The sequence below is a fragment of the Brassica rapa genome, chromosome A05 (assembly GCF_000309985.2).
Source record: "Brassica rapa cultivar Chiifu-401-42 chromosome A05, CAAS_Brap_v3.01, whole genome shotgun sequence".
Lineage (NCBI taxonomy): Eukaryota > Viridiplantae > Streptophyta > Magnoliopsida > Brassicales > Brassicaceae > Brassica > Brassica rapa.
This window is the reverse complement of record NC_024799.2, coordinates 23,641,476-23,662,255: the sequence shown is the minus strand read 5'-3', so window position 1 is coordinate 23,662,255 and position 20,780 is coordinate 23,641,476. Positions and strand designations below refer to the sequence as shown.

The 20,780-nt window shown below is 35.1% G+C and overlaps 4 protein-coding genes across 4 annotated transcripts; 1 reads left to right on the top strand and 3 right to left on the bottom strand.

Moving 5' to 3' along the window:
• Nucleotides 1-1,644: 1,644 nt before the first annotated feature.
• On the bottom strand, nucleotides 1,645-8,687 carry LOC103870033 (serine/threonine-protein kinase WAG2). The gene has a single exon (XM_033292795.1). The coding sequence runs from the start codon at nucleotides 3,772-3,774 to the stop codon at nucleotides 2,335-2,337; it is 1,440 nt and encodes a 479-aa protein (XP_033148686.1). The 5' UTR covers nucleotides 3,775-8,687; the 3' UTR covers nucleotides 1,645-2,334.
• A 1,469-nt stretch (nucleotides 8,688-10,156) lies between these two features.
• On the bottom strand, nucleotides 10,157-11,701 carry LOC103870032 (CASP-like protein 2A2). The gene is made up of 2 exons (XM_009148126.3): nucleotides 10,707-11,701; nucleotides 10,157-10,627 (listed from the first exon to the last, which is right to left on the bottom strand). Exons 1-2 carry the CDS (start codon nucleotides 10,961-10,963, stop codon nucleotides 10,273-10,275), a joined length of 612 nt encoding a protein of 203 aa, XP_009146374.1. The 5' UTR covers nucleotides 10,964-11,701; the 3' UTR covers nucleotides 10,157-10,272.
• Nucleotides 11,702-15,950: 4,249 nt separating this feature from the next.
• LOC103870031 lies at nucleotides 15,951-16,581 on the top strand. The gene has a single exon (XM_009148125.3). The coding sequence runs from the start codon at nucleotides 16,118-16,120 to the stop codon at nucleotides 16,346-16,348; it is 231 nt and encodes a 76-aa protein (XP_009146373.1). The 5' UTR covers nucleotides 15,951-16,117; the 3' UTR covers nucleotides 16,349-16,581.
• A 104-nt stretch (nucleotides 16,582-16,685) lies between these two features.
• LOC103870030 (ubiquitin carboxyl-terminal hydrolase 25) lies at nucleotides 16,686-20,749 on the bottom strand. Its single transcript, XM_009148124.3, has 8 exons — nucleotides 20,305-20,749; nucleotides 19,736-20,222; nucleotides 19,585-19,660; nucleotides 19,405-19,497; nucleotides 18,487-18,573; nucleotides 17,503-18,401; nucleotides 17,279-17,410; nucleotides 16,686-17,129 (listed from the first exon to the last, which is right to left on the bottom strand). The coding sequence occupies exons 1-8, from the start codon at nucleotides 20,483-20,485 to the stop codon at nucleotides 17,021-17,023; spliced, it is 2,064 nt and encodes a 687-aa protein (XP_009146372.1). The 5' UTR covers nucleotides 20,486-20,749; the 3' UTR covers nucleotides 16,686-17,020.
• Nucleotides 20,750-20,780: the final 31 nt, after the last annotated feature.

Sequence of the window (20,780 nt, the reverse complement as noted above, 5' to 3'; positions counted from 1 at the left end):
ATTAACTACCGCCTCGATATTTTTTTAATATGATCGGTCTTACCATCTAGACCCATCTGTATCCAACCATTATTGTGTGTTTAACATCCTTTAACTTGATATTTTATGGATGTTTTCAAGGTGGCAAAGGTGCTAATGTGCAATGCAACTGAAAAACGATCTTGCATGTTTGCTCTCATTCTTTCTCAGTAAACTCATCTACCAATAGTTTCTAGAGAACTACTTTTTTCTTTTAATCCGTATATTTATTTATAGGTTGCCATGAAATTAGTACTAAAATCTAATGGTGACCATTCGGAAAACAAAGCCATGCTAGCTAGTTAGAGAAGTTCGCCCTAGCTGGTTTCTCTCTCGGGCACGGAGTCCAAGACAGCCGCACAGCAAATTTCATCCACCAGAATGAAGGTCTCTCTCCGGTGCAGCTCCTCCTTGTCCTAACCGCAAGCCTCTCTGCCGCTCGGACGACGTCTCAGTCACCACCCCGAAGCTTTCCCTCTTCTCCAACAATGGAGTCGCCTGCAGCTACTTCATCTGAGTCTCTCCTACCGCCTGAACCACTAGATCCGGACCTTGACATGGTGTTTCCAATGGATTCTCCAGTCCCTCTTGTCCCCCCTGACCCTCCTCCGGTTCTCCGTCTCAAACTCACGCCCTATCCTCGGCGGGGGCCGTCGCATATGGATCTGAACCCTCGACCTCCGCCTGAACCTCCAGACCCACCAGATCGAGCCACCCTTTCACAATCCAAAACCTTCACCATCATCACCATCGAACAGTTATTCCCTCATCTCGAGCTTGCTTTGGTAGATCCAAAGAACCTTCTGGTTATTTCGGTCTCTCACTCCCGGTGGGCTCTCTCGTGTGAAGTCGTCAACCACTTTGTTTCAACTATACTCAAGCCGAGGATTCTTGATATTTTTATTGTCTCGACTGATGGTTTAAGGCTCACCAGAGCCGGGTCTAGCTTCTTCTTTTTTCCATGTTCCATCATTTCCATCATCCATGTCTCGCCTCCTCCACCCTCCAGATTGTTTAAGCTCGGCTTAAAACGATATCCTGAAGATTCATGCCATCAACCACCGCAAACTTACTTTCCCTCACAACAAGTTGTGAATTTGGTGTCCGATGTAGGTGGGAATCCACTCCGGCATCCATCTTTGAATCATGGGTTTATGAATCTGTCGTCCGATGTAAGTGGGAATCCACTCCGGCGTTCAGCTTTGAGCCATTTGTCTGTGAATCTGGTGTCCGATGTAGGTGGGAATCCACTCCGGCATCCAGTTATGAGCCATCAAAAGATAGTAAGGTCATGTTGTCGGCGCACAACTTTCACTTCCTCATCTATTGTGGAGAGTACTTCAATACCATATCTCCTTTCAATGAATGGAGAAAATTTCTCGGATTCTTTTTCGAGTTTTAGTTTCAGTTTACTCACCGGTTTGTTACCTTGTGGAGCAGTCTGTACGGGGCCTGAAGGTGCAATCGAGATTACTCTGGGTTTTCTCGTTGGTGAGGACTGTCTCTCAACGTCACTTGTGACTATCTCTCAGCTGTCCGACTTTGTCGTGGAAGCTTTATCGACGCATTCAAACCTAGTGTTGAATTTGCTGTCAACTTCATATGAAGATTTATCATGCTTGTTTCTTTTGGCTATTATAGTTTATAAATTGTTTTCAAGAGGATGTTTAATTCCCTCATGGCTATGTAGTCCTTGAATTTGAAGTTAATGGAAGTTTGTGTTTCAAAAAAAAAAGACCATTCGGAAAACAAGAGGAACAAATAAAAAATAAATGTATAGGAATAAAATAGTAGGAATGAAAATGAATGGTAATTTCTTATCAATTTTAACAATGAATAATTTTGTTTTTTTAATTCTCTACAAAAAAGAATAAAAGAGAATGAGAGAGAATTATTATTCCTTGTGAATGTTGATTTTTTTTTAGGAACGTTAGAGAATGCATTATTCTTCGTCGTTCTCTGGTCACCATTCATACCTTTAGTCTGTATAAACATGAAAACAGAATTATAATAGCAGCTTTTATTTTATCTTGAGTTACGTTGTAAACTCGTAATATGATTTTTATTTGTATTTTAAGATTTATTAGCCCTTTGAATCGATAAAACAGCATATCTACTGCATTCAAGTATATAGACAAAGATATGACAAAAAAAAAAAAAGACAAAATAGTATTCAGTCTGGTATAATTTCCATATACAAAATCGTTGAACATCCTATTGTATACACACACATATACACCCTCTATGTTTGTATTGATTTACCTCTAAACTCGTATAAGAAAATTGAAGAAAGCAAACATAAAACGTGAGACAGCCTTAAACGCGTTTGCGGCTCGCGTAGCTTTTCCCTACATAATGATAATAATTACTATTGCTCTGATTTTTACTCCCACCACTGGAGCTTTTACCGCGCAGTAAATAAGACAACGCCCTCCACAAAAACGACTTCCTCCGTCTCGGCGTAACGGCGGTCACGTGACCAGCATGTGCTCTAGTCGACTTCTTGATCACAAGCCCTCTAACTTCCTCCGGTGGCTTATAATGCCTAATCAGCGGCCACTTAATCCCGTCGAAAAACGGGTGACGTTTGATATCCTGCGCACCCCTGGCGCATCCTAGCCTCTTCTTCGGGTCCTTAACCAAAAGCTTCTCAATCAAGTCCCTAGCTTCATCCAAGTCACTGTCCACGTGGAACTTCACGGTCTTAGTGGTCGACACTATGTTGCGCAGTGTTTGCTCTTTACTATCTCCTTTAAACGGCGTCGTTCCGTATAACAACTCGTAGAGGAATATTCCGAACGCCCACCAGTCTACTCCGCTCCCGTGTCCGTTGCCGGAGACTAGCTCCGGCGCAAGGTACTCATGTGTTCCGACGCAAGAACGTGAAAACGCCGTCACTGGCTCCGCAGTAAACTCGGAAACTATCTCCTCCATCTCGTACTTCTCCTCGGCCGGTGTGGAGAAGCAGCCGCTCCTCCGCCGACGAAGGGACGGCGAAGAGGATGTTCTCCGGTAGCGGCGAGATTTAAAAGTGGGGACAACGTCCGATTTGAAACATAGGTCGAAGTCCGACAACATGACGTGTCCGTCTTCTCGGAGCAAAACGTTTTCCGGTTTGAGATCTCGGTAGACTATTCCCATCGCGTGGAGGTACTCTAAGGCGACGAGAACTTCGGCGGCGAAGAATCTAACCGGCTGAAGCGGTAAACGGTTACCAGGTTGCTTGCGTAGCAAGGAATGTAAGTCTCCGTTGGGAGCATAATCGATGAGGAGGCACGTGTAGTGAGACTCATCGATACGAGCGTGGAGCGTAGGGAGGAAAGGGTGGTCTAGCAAGGAGAGGATCTCTGCCTCGGTCTCGACCTGAGATAGCTTCTTGGCCGTGGTTAGGTTGTTACGGTCGATGACCTTTAGGGCGAATCTCGCGGAGGAGTCACGGAGGTTGCATAGGAAGACACGGCCGAGGTTTCCGGTGCCGAGGTGGCGTATTAGTTTTAGGTGGCGAAGGTGGATGTTTCCGTCGGAGGAGAGGAGTTTAGCTGATTTGATTGCCGACCAGTGAGGATCTTGGCGACGGTGGTTGATGGTTGAGGAGGATGTGGATGAGGTTGTAACGGCTGAGGAAGTGGAGAGCCTGTCGTTGAAGCTTAGGGTTAGGCTGGACCGACCGCTTGAGGAGGCGAATGTGCGGTCGGTGACGGTGGATGTGAAGCTGAGATCAAGATCGGTGTCAGGGAAATATATTTCTTCTTCCATTTTCTTGTTGGCTCTTGATTTTTTGTGTGTGTGTTTCAAGGGCGGGGAATTCTGAGTTATTTATAAAGAGGATAGTTGAGAAAAAAGTGATTAATTAGTTTAATTAATAATTAATTAAAAGAAAAAAAAAGTTATGTTTGGTCGATGAAGGCTTGACTTGAGGAACCTGGAGAAAAGACAAGAGAATGTAATTCTTTTGACATTAACGGATTATTTATTTTTCTTGTTTGGGTTTCTAAATAATTTATTATAACATGGATTGAAATTATGATTAATTTTGGGTTTGCAATCACATGCTTGTTCCATGATAATACATGCATGATATTTACGATTCCTTTTAGCAAATATCTCTAGGAAAAAAAGTCACTGAATTAGAGAACAAAAATACATATTTAAGAAGGAAAATATAAGTATATTTTACTTTCACGAAACTTGCAAGTGGTTTAACCCTAATTTTTAATAGGTGCGTGAATATGAAGAAAACTTCATGTCAGTGAGAGCAAATGCCCATATATATGCATTAATTAAGCAGTAACAGTTTGTCGGCAGTAACGTTCCTTAAAATTAGCTTCCTCGCTCTTACGTATGCTGAAACTACGCTAACGATCTTATCTATCGATTAAGGAGTCAACAACACATGTTTAATGCTAAAATACACTAATAATTTTGTTTCCTAGGCTTTCATTTTCGTAGCAAGGCTAATACTAGTTGTGCGCATAAGTTTTTACTCTCTCTAATGTTTAAGGTTTTTGCACACAAATTAAAAAATTTAGCAATTTTCTGTTTTTATCTCTATTTAATATATTATTTTATTTGATTTTATTAATTACTGAATTAAATCAAAAATAAAAACTATAAATTTTATTTAATGTTTGCATTATAAATACAAACGATACTTATAATGAAACAAATTTGAAAACATAGAATGACACTTAGTATGTAGTATTAAACAGATTGAGTATACCAATATAACTACTTTATCACCACCTATAATTTTATTAGGTATTTCACTTTTTTTCCAAGTTTCTAACAAATACATATTATCGCTAAGGGTTCTTACAGTTTTAAAAACATAACTAGTTTTATACAGGTCTTTGTTTCTGTTAAAGATACTAAGTTCATAATCAACAAGAACAATTTGATAGTGGAAGCAAGAAGATATTTTCTTAAGACGATACAATCTGAATACAATTAAAATATATAATCTCATCGTTATTTTTTTGTTCGGTCGTTGGTCATAAATTTAAGAGGGATTCGCATGTTGAAGAGAATATGGGAACTGGATCCATGTGATGGGCCATTACTAAAGCTTCTTACCGTTGCGGGACTCACGTCGACTCAAAAGTCTTACTTTGTCTGGCACGTGGCCAACATAAGACCCATCTTTGTCGCTTCTATCAGTATATAATTAGGTTAATAATTCTTTCAATAATTCTCATTTACTTCCTACCTAAATTATTATACATTTATATAAAATACTATCATCTTGTTTTTTTTCAGTCAATTATTGAAGTTGTCACATTATAAGCTCGTGGATTGCTCGTTAATTAAGTTGATACATGGAGTCACTGATAACATGTCTTCTTATTAAAGCTAATTGGAGAGATTTGACGGTTATATGACTTAACCGGCCATCTAGAGAAGTGACATAGATTAATGATTGGTTTAAGTGTAGTTTCATCAACATATTTGTTTTATTCCGATCCCGTCTATATGATAGTATTTTATTTAATCATTATTATAAACTATGTGTATATGCCAGAGCAAACCGGTACCTAAATTGCATGATGCAAGTAGCAAAACAAATTCGCCAAACAAGAACTGTTAAAACCCAAGATGTCAGGAAAAGGAAAACACGAGGATCTTACCCTAAGTATATGTTTTATCTTGTAATTAACACACAATAATTTCAAATTGTCAATGAATCTTCAAGGATTTGCATTAGAACTAGAAGTAATGAGATTTTGTTGATTAACCACGTGCTTTGGCATAATGATCATCGAGCCATTTATTCTCTGGTCGACGAACGTGATAATAACATAATTTATAGCTTTTTTCATAATTAAGTAGCTTTACGTTTACGATCGACTATTGGGATTTAGAGTAAAAGTGTAATTACGTATGTGTGTTTATATGCACATCTTAGTTATTTTACTAGTATATCGATTATCGAATGAACTAACCCCCAGTAACGATTTAAAAATACTTAATTTTTAATTTTAAATGCTATGCATGATATACTGCTAACGAAAAAAAGAACAATTTTAGAGAAATAATTGATGGGGGCGAAGAATCCAACCTGTATTAATTATTAAGAGAAACCATTATTTGAAGACGAAATAATGCTTAACCTTTCATGTGATGAATAGTTGCATTTTGTCACAACTACTTCTAACAGAAAGAGAAAAAATCAACTCGTCTATATGAAGTCTATTTATATATATATATATATATAATAACTATGTGTAGTATGACACATACATTGGTCACATTAATTTTGAGACCAATCTAATCCGTGCCTTACATGAAATATATAGATATAAAAACCTTGGTCGAAAGAAAACAAAATTATTTGTCACTTATAGTTCTGTATATAGTTAACAGTTTTGTTAAGAGTTGTTAGGTGAGTAGATGAAAGTTGCTTATAGTAACCCCCTCATGTATAAGTTATCTTATTATTGCTCTTATAATACACATCAAAACAACATCGGCTATATGCGGGGTTACTATAAGCAACTAACATATACCCTTAACCACTTTAGCTTAACAAAATTGTTTAAACATCTCCGATCCAATTCTATAATTTACTCTAAAATGAAATTTAGAGTAAATGTTTCAACTTCACTTCAATTTTCATTATAGTAGATTGATTCTATAAACGGCAATCATTTTATTTTTGTTTATTACTCTATTTTCATCCGAGTATGGTGAAATAAATTTTGAAAAAATACATTAGAGGTACTTTTATCATGTTGTTTAGTGAGGAATTAAAGGAGTTGCATGAAATGTTGACTTAATTTAACAACATTTCAGCGATTTTCAGCAATTCTTATTTCCAAGACTATACTATAAATGCATAGTCATGTTGATGACCCCAAAATACGCATTGGAGTGGAAACCATATAGTTAGTTACGTTCCTTTTGAGGTGCACTGCACCTTAGCTTAGTTTTGTTAATACGATGATTAATTTATTACTTTATTATAATTATTGTGTTCTGATCAAGCTCACTGGTTAGTACAAAAGCACTTTAATTTTAACAAGTTTAACATGGTCATATCATATCATGTTCATTGAGTTCAAAACATGACAGAAGCTCCTAATCATCAGCTTGGAGCCCACAATAATCTACTCCCTCCGTTTCACTTAATTATCGTTGTAGAAAAAATTTTCGTTTCAAAACAAGTGTCGTTTTAGAGTTTTAATGCAAAATTTATTAATAAAATTTTCTATTTTAGTTTTTATTGGTTAAAAAATGGTTAGATGTATAAGTAATTGTATTTTTATTTTGGAAATATATAAAATATATTTTTTTTAAATTTGTGTGCATAAAGTTAGAACGACAAATAAAATGAGACGGAAGGAGTATTAAATAAAGGATAAAACAGCATACCATATGGGTTTTCAAATACATTGAACTACGCCCACTTATTTACAAATATTTAAATAACTTAATAAAAAAACCTAACTAAGCCTGAAATAAATGTAAATAACGTAACTTACGAATCAATTATTGACATCACCAACACACAAAGGGACATGTACATCCTGAAACGTCTATAAATTATTAGACGACAATTATTATTTTTGGGTAAAAGACTAATTAATAATTATATAAGGCTAGTAGTGAACTTATCGTAACCTACAATTGCACTCTACAAGTCAAATAGTCAACGTTTGCGGTTGACTAATTCAGTCGCGGTCCAATACTTGTAAATGGGCTTTATGTGATGGTTTGCTTTCGAACTCGCTTCCAATTCTTCTTTCTCAAGGGGTTCGGTCACTATTATTCTTTTTTTTCCCTTTAAAATTATATTCATGTTTATAGTATTGTTAAAATTTAGAACACTTATAATGGAGATTTCTTAACCAAAGTATATCAACAAATAAATAATTAGAAAATTGAAAACAGGAGAGAAAGACAAAAAATACGAGAACATGTATCAAACACCGTACTCTAAAACTTCTTTAGATACTATAAAGACACATGCAGCAGTGGAGCTAAGAAAATAAATCAGTGGGGTCAAAAGTTTATTATATATATGAAATTGGATAGATTTTAAGGGGGTCAAACTACTGAAACTTAACCAATTAATCAAGATATATTACATATTTATGCTTAAATTTGATTAATTCTTAAAATTGATATAGGTCAAATGACCCACATGATCCTTAATTGCCTCCGCCACTGGACGCATGTAAAGTTTTTGAAGGTTAATTTTGTTTTAAGAATTAAATTTAAATACACAAATAATAGATAATAAAGATAATCTATCTTATTAAAGTAGAAATATTTTAAGTTTTTGTTTGACAACATATATAGCAGTTAAAGAAAATATAGTATTGTTTGGAAACATGAATATCAATATATTAAAAAAAGAAGTAATGAACTTATGTTACCAAAAAAAAACTGGAAATTCATTATATTATGAAAACTATATATATATATATATGAGCCAGCTTTAAAATATACGAAAATGATTGACCCAATCTAATTAACTAAAAACATCTTTGTCTAAAATAATCATAAAACAAAACATAAATTTTATATACATATTTCAAATCAAAATATTAATTTAAAATTAATTTATATCAAAAATTTATTCAAAAATATACATATATTCAAAAATTGATTCTACTAATATGTTTTTATAACCATTATAAAAATGTTTTGAATATATTTAAAAAAAACTAGATCTTGACCCGTGCGTCCGCACGAGTATTTACTTTTAATTTTTGTAAACGTTGAAAAATTAAATACATATATTATTATACTAATTAAATTAGAAGAGGCTAATTAATTAAATATAACTGAGTTAGTTTTATTATTCTAAAAATTAAAAAAAAAATTGATTAATGTAATTTTTAATAAACCAATAAATTAATCTGATAATTTAATATATTTCATAGTTTTTCTTTTATGGATTGAAACATTGACTTTTTGATTTTTAAGTAAATGAATGATTGCATATCTTCTAAATTTATTAGGTACCTAAATATTAGGTAATTTCGTAACAATGATTATGGAAATTGTAATTTATAAAGTTAGTGGCATTGGATGGTAATTGTTGAGGAAAACTTAGGGTTAAGATTTATTTGTACTTCAGCTTTAATAGATTAGATACAATACAAAGCAATTTCAAACACCAACGAAAATTATGATTTTTATATTTCATATTAATTTTTAAAAATATAATATATATATATATATATATATGATTATTTATATGATTACTTATATGATGGTAGGTAAAAAACACGGTTAATTATATGATGACACATATATGCCATTTAATAGTGACATGAAAGAAATAAATAGCAACATATTTTTGAAATATTATATCTTCTATCTTATTAAAATAGAAGTATCTTTGGGAATGTTTGGAAACAAAAATAACATAATTAAAAAATATATAATGTTATTTGAAAACATGGATAGCAGTATATTAAAGAAATAATGGGTTTATGTTATTAAAAAAATTAAAGTCCATTATATTTTTATAAATTATCTATTTGGACCAGATTTAAAATATACGAAAATGACTCAATCTAATTACCTTTTTGTGAAACTGGTCCGATCTAATTAACTAAAAACATATTTTGTCTAAATTAACCATTAAATAAAATTCAAAACAAAAATTGATTCAAAAATATACATGTATTCAAAAATTGATTTTTAATAATGTATTTTCCAATAACCATTATAAAATTATTTTCAATATATATATAAAATACAATACAAAGGAACTACTAGATTGAGTAAACCTTCTTTCTAATTTTTTTGATGGACCATCGAAATAGAATTAGATATACAATACTAGAAATATCTATAATATTTGGATTACAATATCAAAGAAACAATGAAGCAAAAAAATAATATATGAATGTATTAGTAATCCTTTATTCATATTACAAATACAATAATAGCCAAACAATAATATATAACGCGACCATAATTTTTAAAATCTAACAATTACCAATTAGTTATGGATTTATAATGTACTTACAAATTAAAGCAAACACCCGTGCGTCCTAGTAATATATTATTATTAAGATATTCAAGTGAGTATCCTCATTCCTCACCGTTGAGGTTGCTCATATTTGGTTTTGATCACCATTTTGGTTGTATAATTTTGTTAAAGAAAAAAACTATGGAGCAAACATTAGCGAAACAAAACCTTAATTTATATCAGTTGCTCTTTTATTCAACATTCACTTTCACTTTTCTCAACCAGGTTTCTCGTATGCATGTACCTTCCTACTTATGTGTTCTTTGCTTTCAATGCTTAGGTGCTTCGAATCTGCTAAAGAGTCTATAGGAAGAGATGAATGAAAGTGACACGTAAAGAACAGAAACAAGGAATGTTAATATAACTGAGACTAGTGCCTTGTGACAGAAGATTCCATAATAATCACAAGCAGAGCTCCAAGTGATGTTTAAGTTTCCTTTATATGCTAAGTATACCGTCTCTGCAGATACAGCCTCAGCCGCTAGAACCACATACGTGACCACTTGATCAAGGAAGAACAATGTCCAGAGTCTGGGCTTGCTTATAGGACACGGAATGGCTATTACAAAGATAGCAGAAAGAACAGAATATGCCGCACAAACTCCATTAGCAGTCACCAAATACCTAAAATAAGAAAACAACAAAAGCAAATTAAGGTTCAACAATTGATTACTTTCTAGAGAGAGAGTGAAAGAGTGTGCACTTGAAAGCTCCAAGAGTTGAGTAAGAAACAGAGCCAAAGTCATTGGCGATAGAGTTTTTGATCATGATCACGAGACTCGCAATACTTAGAGCCATTGATGCGACTCTCAGGACCGACTCTACCGTTCTCTCCGTTCGGTTAACATTTTGATCAGTCTTGTCCATTTTCTTTGTTTCTGTGTTGCGGAAAGAGAGATCTTTGCCTCTTATAATGTGAAGTGTTTCAAGTCGTAACATACAAAACAGCCGCTCAATCATTCAATATTCTCATGTGATGATTATGATGCCACCAGTCTCAGTTTTAGGTAACTGTCTTGTTCTATTTCATTTTATCCAAATCTAGTAGTACGTACCAGAAATGAGTTAAAGTTATATAGTTGATTAGACTTAAGTAATTAATGAATAATGACATATAAAGTGTTTATTAAATTGAGTTGTCTACGTTCATTTATGATTTTTCCAGTTTAGGCCGTGCCCTCTTCAAACAGATCTTTTGTAACATCTAACTTTGTTAATTTTCATTTCCTAACTAATTAAGAAAATTCATTCACTTGTATGGTTAGGCGTATTTTTCAGAAGTAATTGCAGTGGAGACTCCATCCATAATCATTAATCACATCTTTAACTAGCTATATATATATATATATGCTTATGTAGAGATTGGACGTATTGTTTGGCGCGACCAAAAGAATTTTGACCAGCCTAAAAGACAGACCGCATAGAATCTAAAATTGTTGAAATGTGAGTACTGTTGAATTCCGAGCACCAGTTATGGCATCAAATCTGTAGTATAGACAGTTGCATTATCCACACGTCGCATCCAAGCATCATACGAATATCAAACCTTTGTTAGCAGTACACTTATTATAATGTTAAAACCACAACTGTTGAACTAATTTCACTAAGAAAAATAGTGGATGTGGAATGGAATGATGTGTACATATTTGGAATGGAATGATGTGGAATGGCCTATTCCATTAATTCTATAAAAAAAATTTACCATTTGACATGAATGGAATGGAATACTCATTCCATCAATTCCAAAAATAAATAGAGAAAATACTAATCATTCCATAACAAATTTGATCATGAAAGAATGAAATGAATTTCATTCCATTTTTTGCTGTATTCCATTCCATTCCTACCATTCCATTTATTTTAAATTCCACAAATTCCATATATGTTTATCAGTTACACCCATTCATTATTCGAATTTCCTTCTTCTTTCTTGATGAGTAACTGAAGGATAGTTAAGAAAAAAGGACAAATATGCTATTTTATAAAGTGACGTTATTAGATTATAAGTTTCATACGATCGGCCACTTCCATTCTTATGACCAACTATATAATATTTGTATATGACTAAATGAGTATGCGTTTATATAGAAATGAGTATGGATGCGTTTATATGGAATCTAACATGGAGAAATAGAGAACGAAACAGAGCTAAGGTCAACTTGCGGACACAAATCAACAACGGATTAAGTATGTGACCAAATCAATAGTCATACACCGGTTCTGTTTAAATCAGCAAGTCATCCTTTTTTTTTTTGCTAAATTGTAAATGTCATTTAATGAATGAAAGTTTAGTTACAACAAGACCTGAACAAGAATTTGCTCTGAAGCCATTTTGTTTCTAGAGACTGCAAAAAGTTGGCAACTCATCCTTTGCTCAGTTCCACTCTACGCTCCTTCATGTAAGACCTTCTTATACAACCAGAGACTCCCGTTGTTGTCTCTCGATCCAGAGCTGCTTATTTCAAATGTATTGTCTCGCTCTTTTACTCTCGTGTTGTGGTAAATCCTAGTTTATATGCATTGGTATATATAATGCGATAAATATGTGCATATTATTTTATTCTCGATTCCATTTCCCATATGCATGGTAGGGAATTTTGACAAAAACCCGAATTTCAGAATAAAATCTAAATGTTGGGATCAAAGAACAAAATCTAGAGGATGGGCTGACCAAAATTTTCAAATGCCAATTTTATTGGAATAGTTTAAATTCGTTCCATTACTTTATCGCATATAAACTAAATAATACAATGTAAAATATGTAGATGGCTACAGATCCAATTGAAGAATTTCATTTTCTGCTGATAATTAAGTACTGGAATATTTATGATTGTATGCTATATAAAATAAAATAAGAAGATTTACAAGTTCTAGAGTCTGTAATTAACGTCCGCAAGAGTGGAGCTTATGTCAACAATACTCTCTAAAGGCATTAGAGGGTTCAGTTTATAGGAAAATTCCAAGATAAACCTTTTTATATGTCAATGAGACGGTGGCGGGAAGCTTCAATTGAAGAGGCAAATGGTCCCATGCGACGCCGTATTGGAGCAGCAACATTTCTCCGCCGTAGAATAAAAGGTGGTCCATTAGTCTGTTTTGATTCTGTGGTTTCTGTAATAAGCGTATCAAAAGAAAATGCTTGATATGGTACGACGTCTATAGCATCTATGTTACATGAATTGTCCCATCATGCCATTAAATACGTGGTCGACTTTTGTTGTTTTCCTCAAAAGAGTAGTTCGGTAGCCTCGTGTTTGGTAATACATATCTCCATAGATTTTTCCTAGACGCATCTAATTGTATAGTTTAATATGTGATTGATTCATCATATGATCAAAACAAACTTAACAAAGTTAAAACGATGTAAGATGTGTGATATGTTTTAACAGTATTTATAACGTCTGCCTATAATTTGATTCATCAATATATGTACACTTTTTTTAAATATATATATTTATTCAATCCGAAGATGAGGAATTTGGATCCGGTTACAAACTTGTTTTAAACAAAATTATAGCTAGCTGTTACACTTCTATTTATGATACAAGACTGTTAAACCGATCTATGATCAAAACATACCTAACTTAACAGAGTTAGAACCGAATCAAAACTAAATCAAATTTGTTAGTCATCAATATAAAGCGGCTTTCAGAACCCCATCAAATTAATTTCACTTCACCCAACCGAATAAAACCAAATATAGAAACTAAGATCCAAGTTAAATAGATTTGATAATATTTAAACGGCTGACTTCAAAGGAATGAACCGAATAAAAAAATCATGTCTAATTTTAAACTTCTTACACTAATTTTTTTCATATTAAAAATAAAATAGTATATAAAACAAAAATTTATATGATAAAGATAATTCTATTCATATTGAACTTGTTTGAATTGGATGTTCCCAAACCTTTCAGAATAATTATAAATTTTACTCTTAGATTCGAACAACGAGGCCCTGTTCGTTTGTACATATGGAAGATGCATTGAGATGGTCCGTCTATATGTCTTATCCAAATGTTTCATCTGTGTGTTGTTCGTTTTTTCATTTCGTTTTTTTTTTAATGTTTCGGCAAAAAAAATAGCATTTTTTTACGGTTTTGACAGAAAATACGTTTATATGGGTTTGGCGGAAAATACGTTTTTGCGGTTTTGGCAAAAAAATACGTTTTGCGATTTTGGCGGAAAATGTGTTTTTGACAAAAAAGTGCGTTTTGCGGGTTTGACATGAAAAGTTTTTTATTCACGATTTTGGCATGAAAATGCATTTTGCGGATTTGGCGGAAAATGTGCATTTTTGCGTTTTTTACGGGAAATGTGCATTTTTGCGTTTTTCGCGAAAAATATTTTTTGCGGTTTCGGCGAGAAAATACGTTTTCACGGTTTTGGCGGGAAATGCATTTTTCCGGTTTTGGCGAAAAATGCGTTTTTCGGTTTTGGCGGGAAAATGCGCTTTCTGGTTTTGGTGGAAAATGTATTTTTTTGGTTTTGGTGGGAAAATGCGTTTTTCCAGTTCCGGCAGGAAAATGTGTTTTCCGGTTTTGGTGAGAAAATGCATTTTCCAGTTTTCGCAGGAAAATTGCGTTTTTCCTGTTTTAACGAGAAAATGCTTTTTGCGGTTTTGGCTGGAAAATGCGTTTTCCAGTTTTGGCCGAAAAGTGTGGTTTTACTGGGTTGACCGAAAAGTGTGTTTTTATGGAAATATGTGTTTTACATTTTTTGAGGAAAAACACATTTTGCGGTTTTGGCGGGAAAGTATGTTTTTAGTTTTTGTGGAAAATGTATATTTCGGTTTTGACGGAAAAATGTATTTGCAAAAAATAGAATTTACGGTTTGAAAATAATATTTTGATTTTAAAATATCATTTTTGTCATTTATCATTTTGGACCGAATTAGATGCATCTGCATCGAGATGAACCATCAAGAATCATCTTTATTTGGGTGAGAATTTGAGATAAGTTTTTAAAAATTTAGCTGGGTAATCCATCTAGATATAACATTATAATGCACAAATCGAACATTAATTTACATCTTCACTCAGATCGATCACCTAGGTGAGCAAACGAACAGTACCCAAACCCTTATAAATGTCCAGCCCTAATTCTGGCTTTTGAGGTAAGTCAAGAGACGGTACGTTACGTATATATGTACAGCAGTGGTGCACGTACGTATATGTCCTCTTCTCGATTTTAACTGCTAAAAGTTTGACAAATCCTGTGATGTGTTACCGTTATGTCGCTGTCAATTTTTTGTTCTTTCAGAGTCTTAAAAAGAATATTTTACCGCTATATATTAAAATTAACGTTTGAAAAATAGGAATATGCATGGGATAAAAAGGCGATTGTTTTTTTTTGGGGGTAAGATGTTAAGAAAAAAAAAGGCGATTGTTGTTCTTAATTTATTTTCGCTTTTGAAGTTTCGATTATAAATGAAGATCCCCCACATCGTAGTCTTCTTGAAAGCAACGTCTTACCTAGCACTTGATCTCGCATCCGTAACACTGTGTTTGTAAATGATTTCGATTTGATATTTTTTTGCTGGTGTTTGAACTGTTCAAATCAAAATGTGAAACCAACTTGTTTTAACTTTAAGTTCAAAGTAAACAATGGAACCCATCATTAATGGTCGGGTGGTAATTTACTATTGATATTCACCATTATTAGACCAGTTGACTATGCATTTTCGCCCGAATTAACCAACGAACTTGCCTATCTCTGTACAAATTATTAGTTAGGATTCGGCCTCCATTGGCTCTTAATTATTTGGTACACTGTTACTTGAACTGAGGATTGCAAGATTATTAACCTGAGCTACAATATTCTTTTTATTTTGTAAAAATTGGTGGTTAAACAAAAGTTCACATATTGCTTAAGAAAAGAAACAAAAGTTCACATTGAAAACTTAGATTTGGTTTTGTCTAATGACGTGAGGGAGTGTAAGTAAGTACTATTCCACATAAGTTGTCCTTTGCAGTCGAGATTAAAGTACCTCATAAGCACTTCACACTCTGTATAAATTCACTTCACTCCTCACCCAAATCGTTCACAAATATCTTCCCTGCAATCTCCTCATTTCTATTCCTTCCATGCCCAACCACGAAAATCTCAATCACCAATGGAAGCAGTTAAGACCACCAGGTTCATCACCGAGGTGGCTCCCTCTAAGTTGATATCCGCAACGACCAGAGAACCATTTAAGAGCATGTTGACCACAATCTTCGAGGAAGAGTTGGACTTTGACGAATTAGTCAGAGCCACTGCAGAGAGACTCTCTTCATCTTGTCCAGGCTTCTCCTCCTGGTCTCTTGGTCACTACGCCAAGACCAATAGTCTCTCTGCTTCTTAGGCTATTTAATCTTTGCTATCCCACAATTGCATTTTTTCTTCTTTATTTCAATAAGACGAAAGACCAAAGAAACCATACGTTTCTTGGCCAAATCGTTCATCAACTTTTCCAATGAGAATCTATTTGTAATCTCTCAGCATTAAGAGTTGTTTGTTTATTTTTTCATCTACTCGATAAATCTTTCATCTTCATTTTCAGTTTTCACTGCTCATCAATTATTCATTTGTTACATCTTTGGTCGATCTTTATGCACTGCCAACCAACAATCCATTTTATTTTGAACCCACGTGAATGTTTATTTAAAGAATATATAACACACAAAACCTGTAACAAAAGTAAACCCAAGAACGCTCTTATATTAATTTTCAGTGCAACTAAAGTATGCAAAGTGTGAAAGTTCATCGATAGGGGGGAGAAAGTTCAGAAAGGCTCAATATTATACAAAGTATGAGATCTGCTGCTTCTTTTTTTTTTTTACCGTTAATTTACTTTTAACTCTCTTCCAAAAATGTCACAAAAATTCACTTCACACTCACTGGAAAAATCTCGATCCCTTCTCGCTGCATCACAACCGACGGGATGGAACAAGCAATATGTGCGTATGTGATGACACTCAGGACTGAGGAAGACTGTAGCTGGACCAAGTAGAAGACTTTTAAGAGTTGAGCAAATTCATGAGTATTTCTTCTTGCCAATTCGCGAGAGACAGTTTACCAGATCTGCTTTCAACTCATCTGGGATCTGAGATAAACTTGACTCTACATCTGCTATCAACCTCCTCCTGCACAAACCACAAGGTCCAACCGTTCAAGTCACGGGAATGAATTTAACATAATAACGCACGGAGCTATAAGAGGTCAAAATCCAATCTGAGCAAGTTCTAGCTATTATGCTCAACTCAAGTATGAGAAAACATCGGGTTTCACTTACTTTAAGTCGTTACCATCTTCACCATCTCCCCCTGATAGCTCTCCAAGCAATCTCTTCTTGGCGCGCATCGATTTGTGTACTTCATCATACCATCCGCATGACCGCAAATATGATGACACGTCTTCCTGCAGGCTGAGATAATAGGCAAACACAATCATTCAACGTTAGCCATGTCATCACATACACATTTGAGTTTTAAAACAAAAGGCACAAACTAAAGTTACCTCTCTTTGATTGCTTCAAGTTGATCACGAGATGATTTGTCTTTCCTAAGAAAAATGCAGCGCTCATCTCCATTTGTTGAAGACTCCAAGGCTTTGGGTTGGGGTTTGCTAACACCGTCCTTCTCAATTTCCTCCTGATCAGTTCCATTTTGTGAACCATTACTCTTGCATGAATATAAGCTATCTTTGTGATGATGATCACCCCCATTGCGTGAGCCGTTACTACGCTCATGTGGATGTAAGCTCACTTCATTATTGTTACTACTACTACTACTAGCTTGTGCACTGCCGTTTTCTTTAACTCCATTACCACCATTTTCAGTACCAAACTTTTTCTCCGAACAAGTGTATACCCTCTTTGCCGAACCAGATCCAATATTCTCTTTGTCCGCTTCTGGAGCTAAGTCCTGATCTTGGTCGAAAGAAAGTCTGCCATTGACAGTAGGAGATACCCTTTTAGCACCAAGGTTGACAGATATACTGATCTTTGCATGTGGCTTGAGAGGAGCCTTTTCAACTTGGGGAGAATCAGCGTTCTTCTTGTGGAAAGGCTGCTCTTCTCGTGGTTTCATGTTAGCATCTTTAAGGGGACGAATAAACTGATGGGGCTTTGAAGAAGCCAGGTTATTATTATCCTTCTTGAAGGACTGCTCCGCTCGTGGTTGTTGCATGCTGACATTATTAAGGGGACCAATAAACTTCTTGGGCCTTGGTGTCTCAGAGCCATTAACTTCGTGAGATGTAGTCCCGTTGGATGTTGTCACCAAATTTTTAGCAGAAGCCGGCCTTTGGTTGATACGGCTGAAAAAGAGTATGTAGGCTTTCTCTGACAAAACCTCTTGCAAGGTGGAGTGTGTGACAGACGCATCGTTGCAGCAAAACCATCGGTTCAAAGAATCCTACACAGACAGAAGTTAAAACAGTCAGTAAGCAAGTTGGAGAGTTTGCTTCACACTGAAAACTGAGAAGGGACAGAAAACGAACCTTAACATATGCATAATAGTGTCCAGATTCAGGAGAATATCCAGAATGCACAATTATCCCAAAAAGCTTGTATTCTGGTTGAGGATCCTGCAGTTAATTTGACAGAGTGAAACGATTAAGAAAAACAAATACTGGGAAGTACAAGAGAAAGATTTCACAAGCTAGAGCAGCACTATGATGGTTTCAAACAGTGGCGGAGCCAGAAACATATTTCACTGGGGTCATAAATTAAATAATAAAAAATATATATTAAAATAAATATTAAATAAATTATAAAAATCATATGCCAAATAATTATGTATACAAAATAAACAAACAGTAATTTTAAATGGTACCATATAAAATACTATTTGTATAAATTTCACGTTGTATGATAATTTTTATTTCATTAATTTGCATAATTTATTTAAGAGATTATTTAGAGAAAGTAAATGATGAAAGAAAAAGAAAGTAATTAAATGAATTATGTTTTGAAAACTATACAGTACATTATCATAAAAGAAAATATTAGTAACGGAAGATATGAATAAGAAATCAAGTCATAAAGATACATCATGCAATAAGAAGAAATCAAAGAAATAGAAAAGGGAAAGAATGTACTCACAATAAAGATCAACAATCCAATCGTAAGAAGAATCACACTTTAATGGGGTCAAACAAGATAATTAAAGGGGGTCATTTACTAGCAAAACCAATATAACTTTTCATATTTCCTTACTAATTACAATATTTATGGAAATCTAGCGGGGTCAGCTGACCCCATTCCCTCTTAACTAGCTCCGCCCCTGGTTTCAAAGGTAGATGCAGGCACTAGTAATCAATCATATTGAGTTCATATAAATAAACTATGAAACATCAATTCGAAATAACAGAGACACCGACAACAACTTTAAAAACTAAAGTGTCAGAATCTTGTACCTTGCTTGATTTACTCATGAATGTGGAGAGAAACAGAATCTCACCAAATGTAATGGGCTTATCAATCTTCCCACCATAAATACCCTCAAACCTCTGTTAAAGAAAAAATTCAAAGCAAACATTTTTAGTATATCTTCAACTCAAAACAGAACCCAACTTTTGCAAACAAAAACTACTTACTTTCAATTGGATGACAAGGATATTAGGAGCTTGAAGTACTGACATTTGCTTCCTCGCCGTCACCAACTTCTTACAACTAAACAAATAAAACATTTATGTTAATAAGTTAAAAAAAAATGAAACACTGAGAAAGATAAGGCAAATCACTCACCTCTCGCATTTGTACTTATTGTTCCCATCCAAAATCTCAGGCTGGAAGAACTTCTGCAACGACTCCTTCACCGAGCTACTATTCGAAATCTCAAGACTGATATCCATAATCTCATCCGCTTTATTAGACTCCGCGCCGCACGGCAAACACTTCACCTGGCTCTGCATAGCACCGCCGAAAATCTCCTTCACCTCAGTACTACTACTACTACTACTCCCGTTAACAGACTCAGGGCCGCCGCCGCCCTTCGTCCTCAGCTTCTTCAGACGAAGAGACGTATTGTGGCACGCATCGATCACATACCTCAAAAACTCATGAGCGTCCTCCTGACGCCCAAACTTAAAATGCTCGGCGAAAATCTTGAGACAGCTCGAGATCTTGTTAGGCGCATCGATGGCGTGATCGACGCTGAGAGACCTCGCTATCCGTTTCTCAACTATGCAGAAAGGACAATCTCGTTTCCTCTCGCCATCAACAAACGAATCACCTATCGAAATTAAAACCTCTTTAAGCAAATAAGAACTAACTCGTTAACCTAATTTCTTGGAGAAGGGGAGAGAGAGACTTACAGTGAGAGGAGTGTTTGTGATTGAGGCAAAAATTGGCGAGGGGAGGAGTGTAGGTGAGGCATTGGAGGACGCTATTGAGGTAGCACGTGTTGCCGAGGTTCCGTAACCCTAGAGGCGGACCGTTACGTCGCTTCTGACTGAGTAGACTCGGCATCCAGCTCATCTGCAGCTTATATCCCATCTAAATCGGTTCTTCTCCGCCCGAGAAAAGGACCGACGCAGCCGCTCATGGCTGAATCGCTAGCTTCGATCGCATCTATCGCCGCCGCTGCTTCCACCGCGATAAAGGCTTCTCCGGTTTCTATTTCTATATGATTCGGAGGATTGGGGTTCCTCGCGCTCGAGATTTCTGGGAGATTTATTGATTCGGGAGGAAGAAGAAGAGATCGATTCGATGGTGGTAACTGCCGAGGAAGAGACCCACCCAGCAACCCGATAAATCTCTATCGAGCCTTCGTCTTTTTTTTTTTTCATTT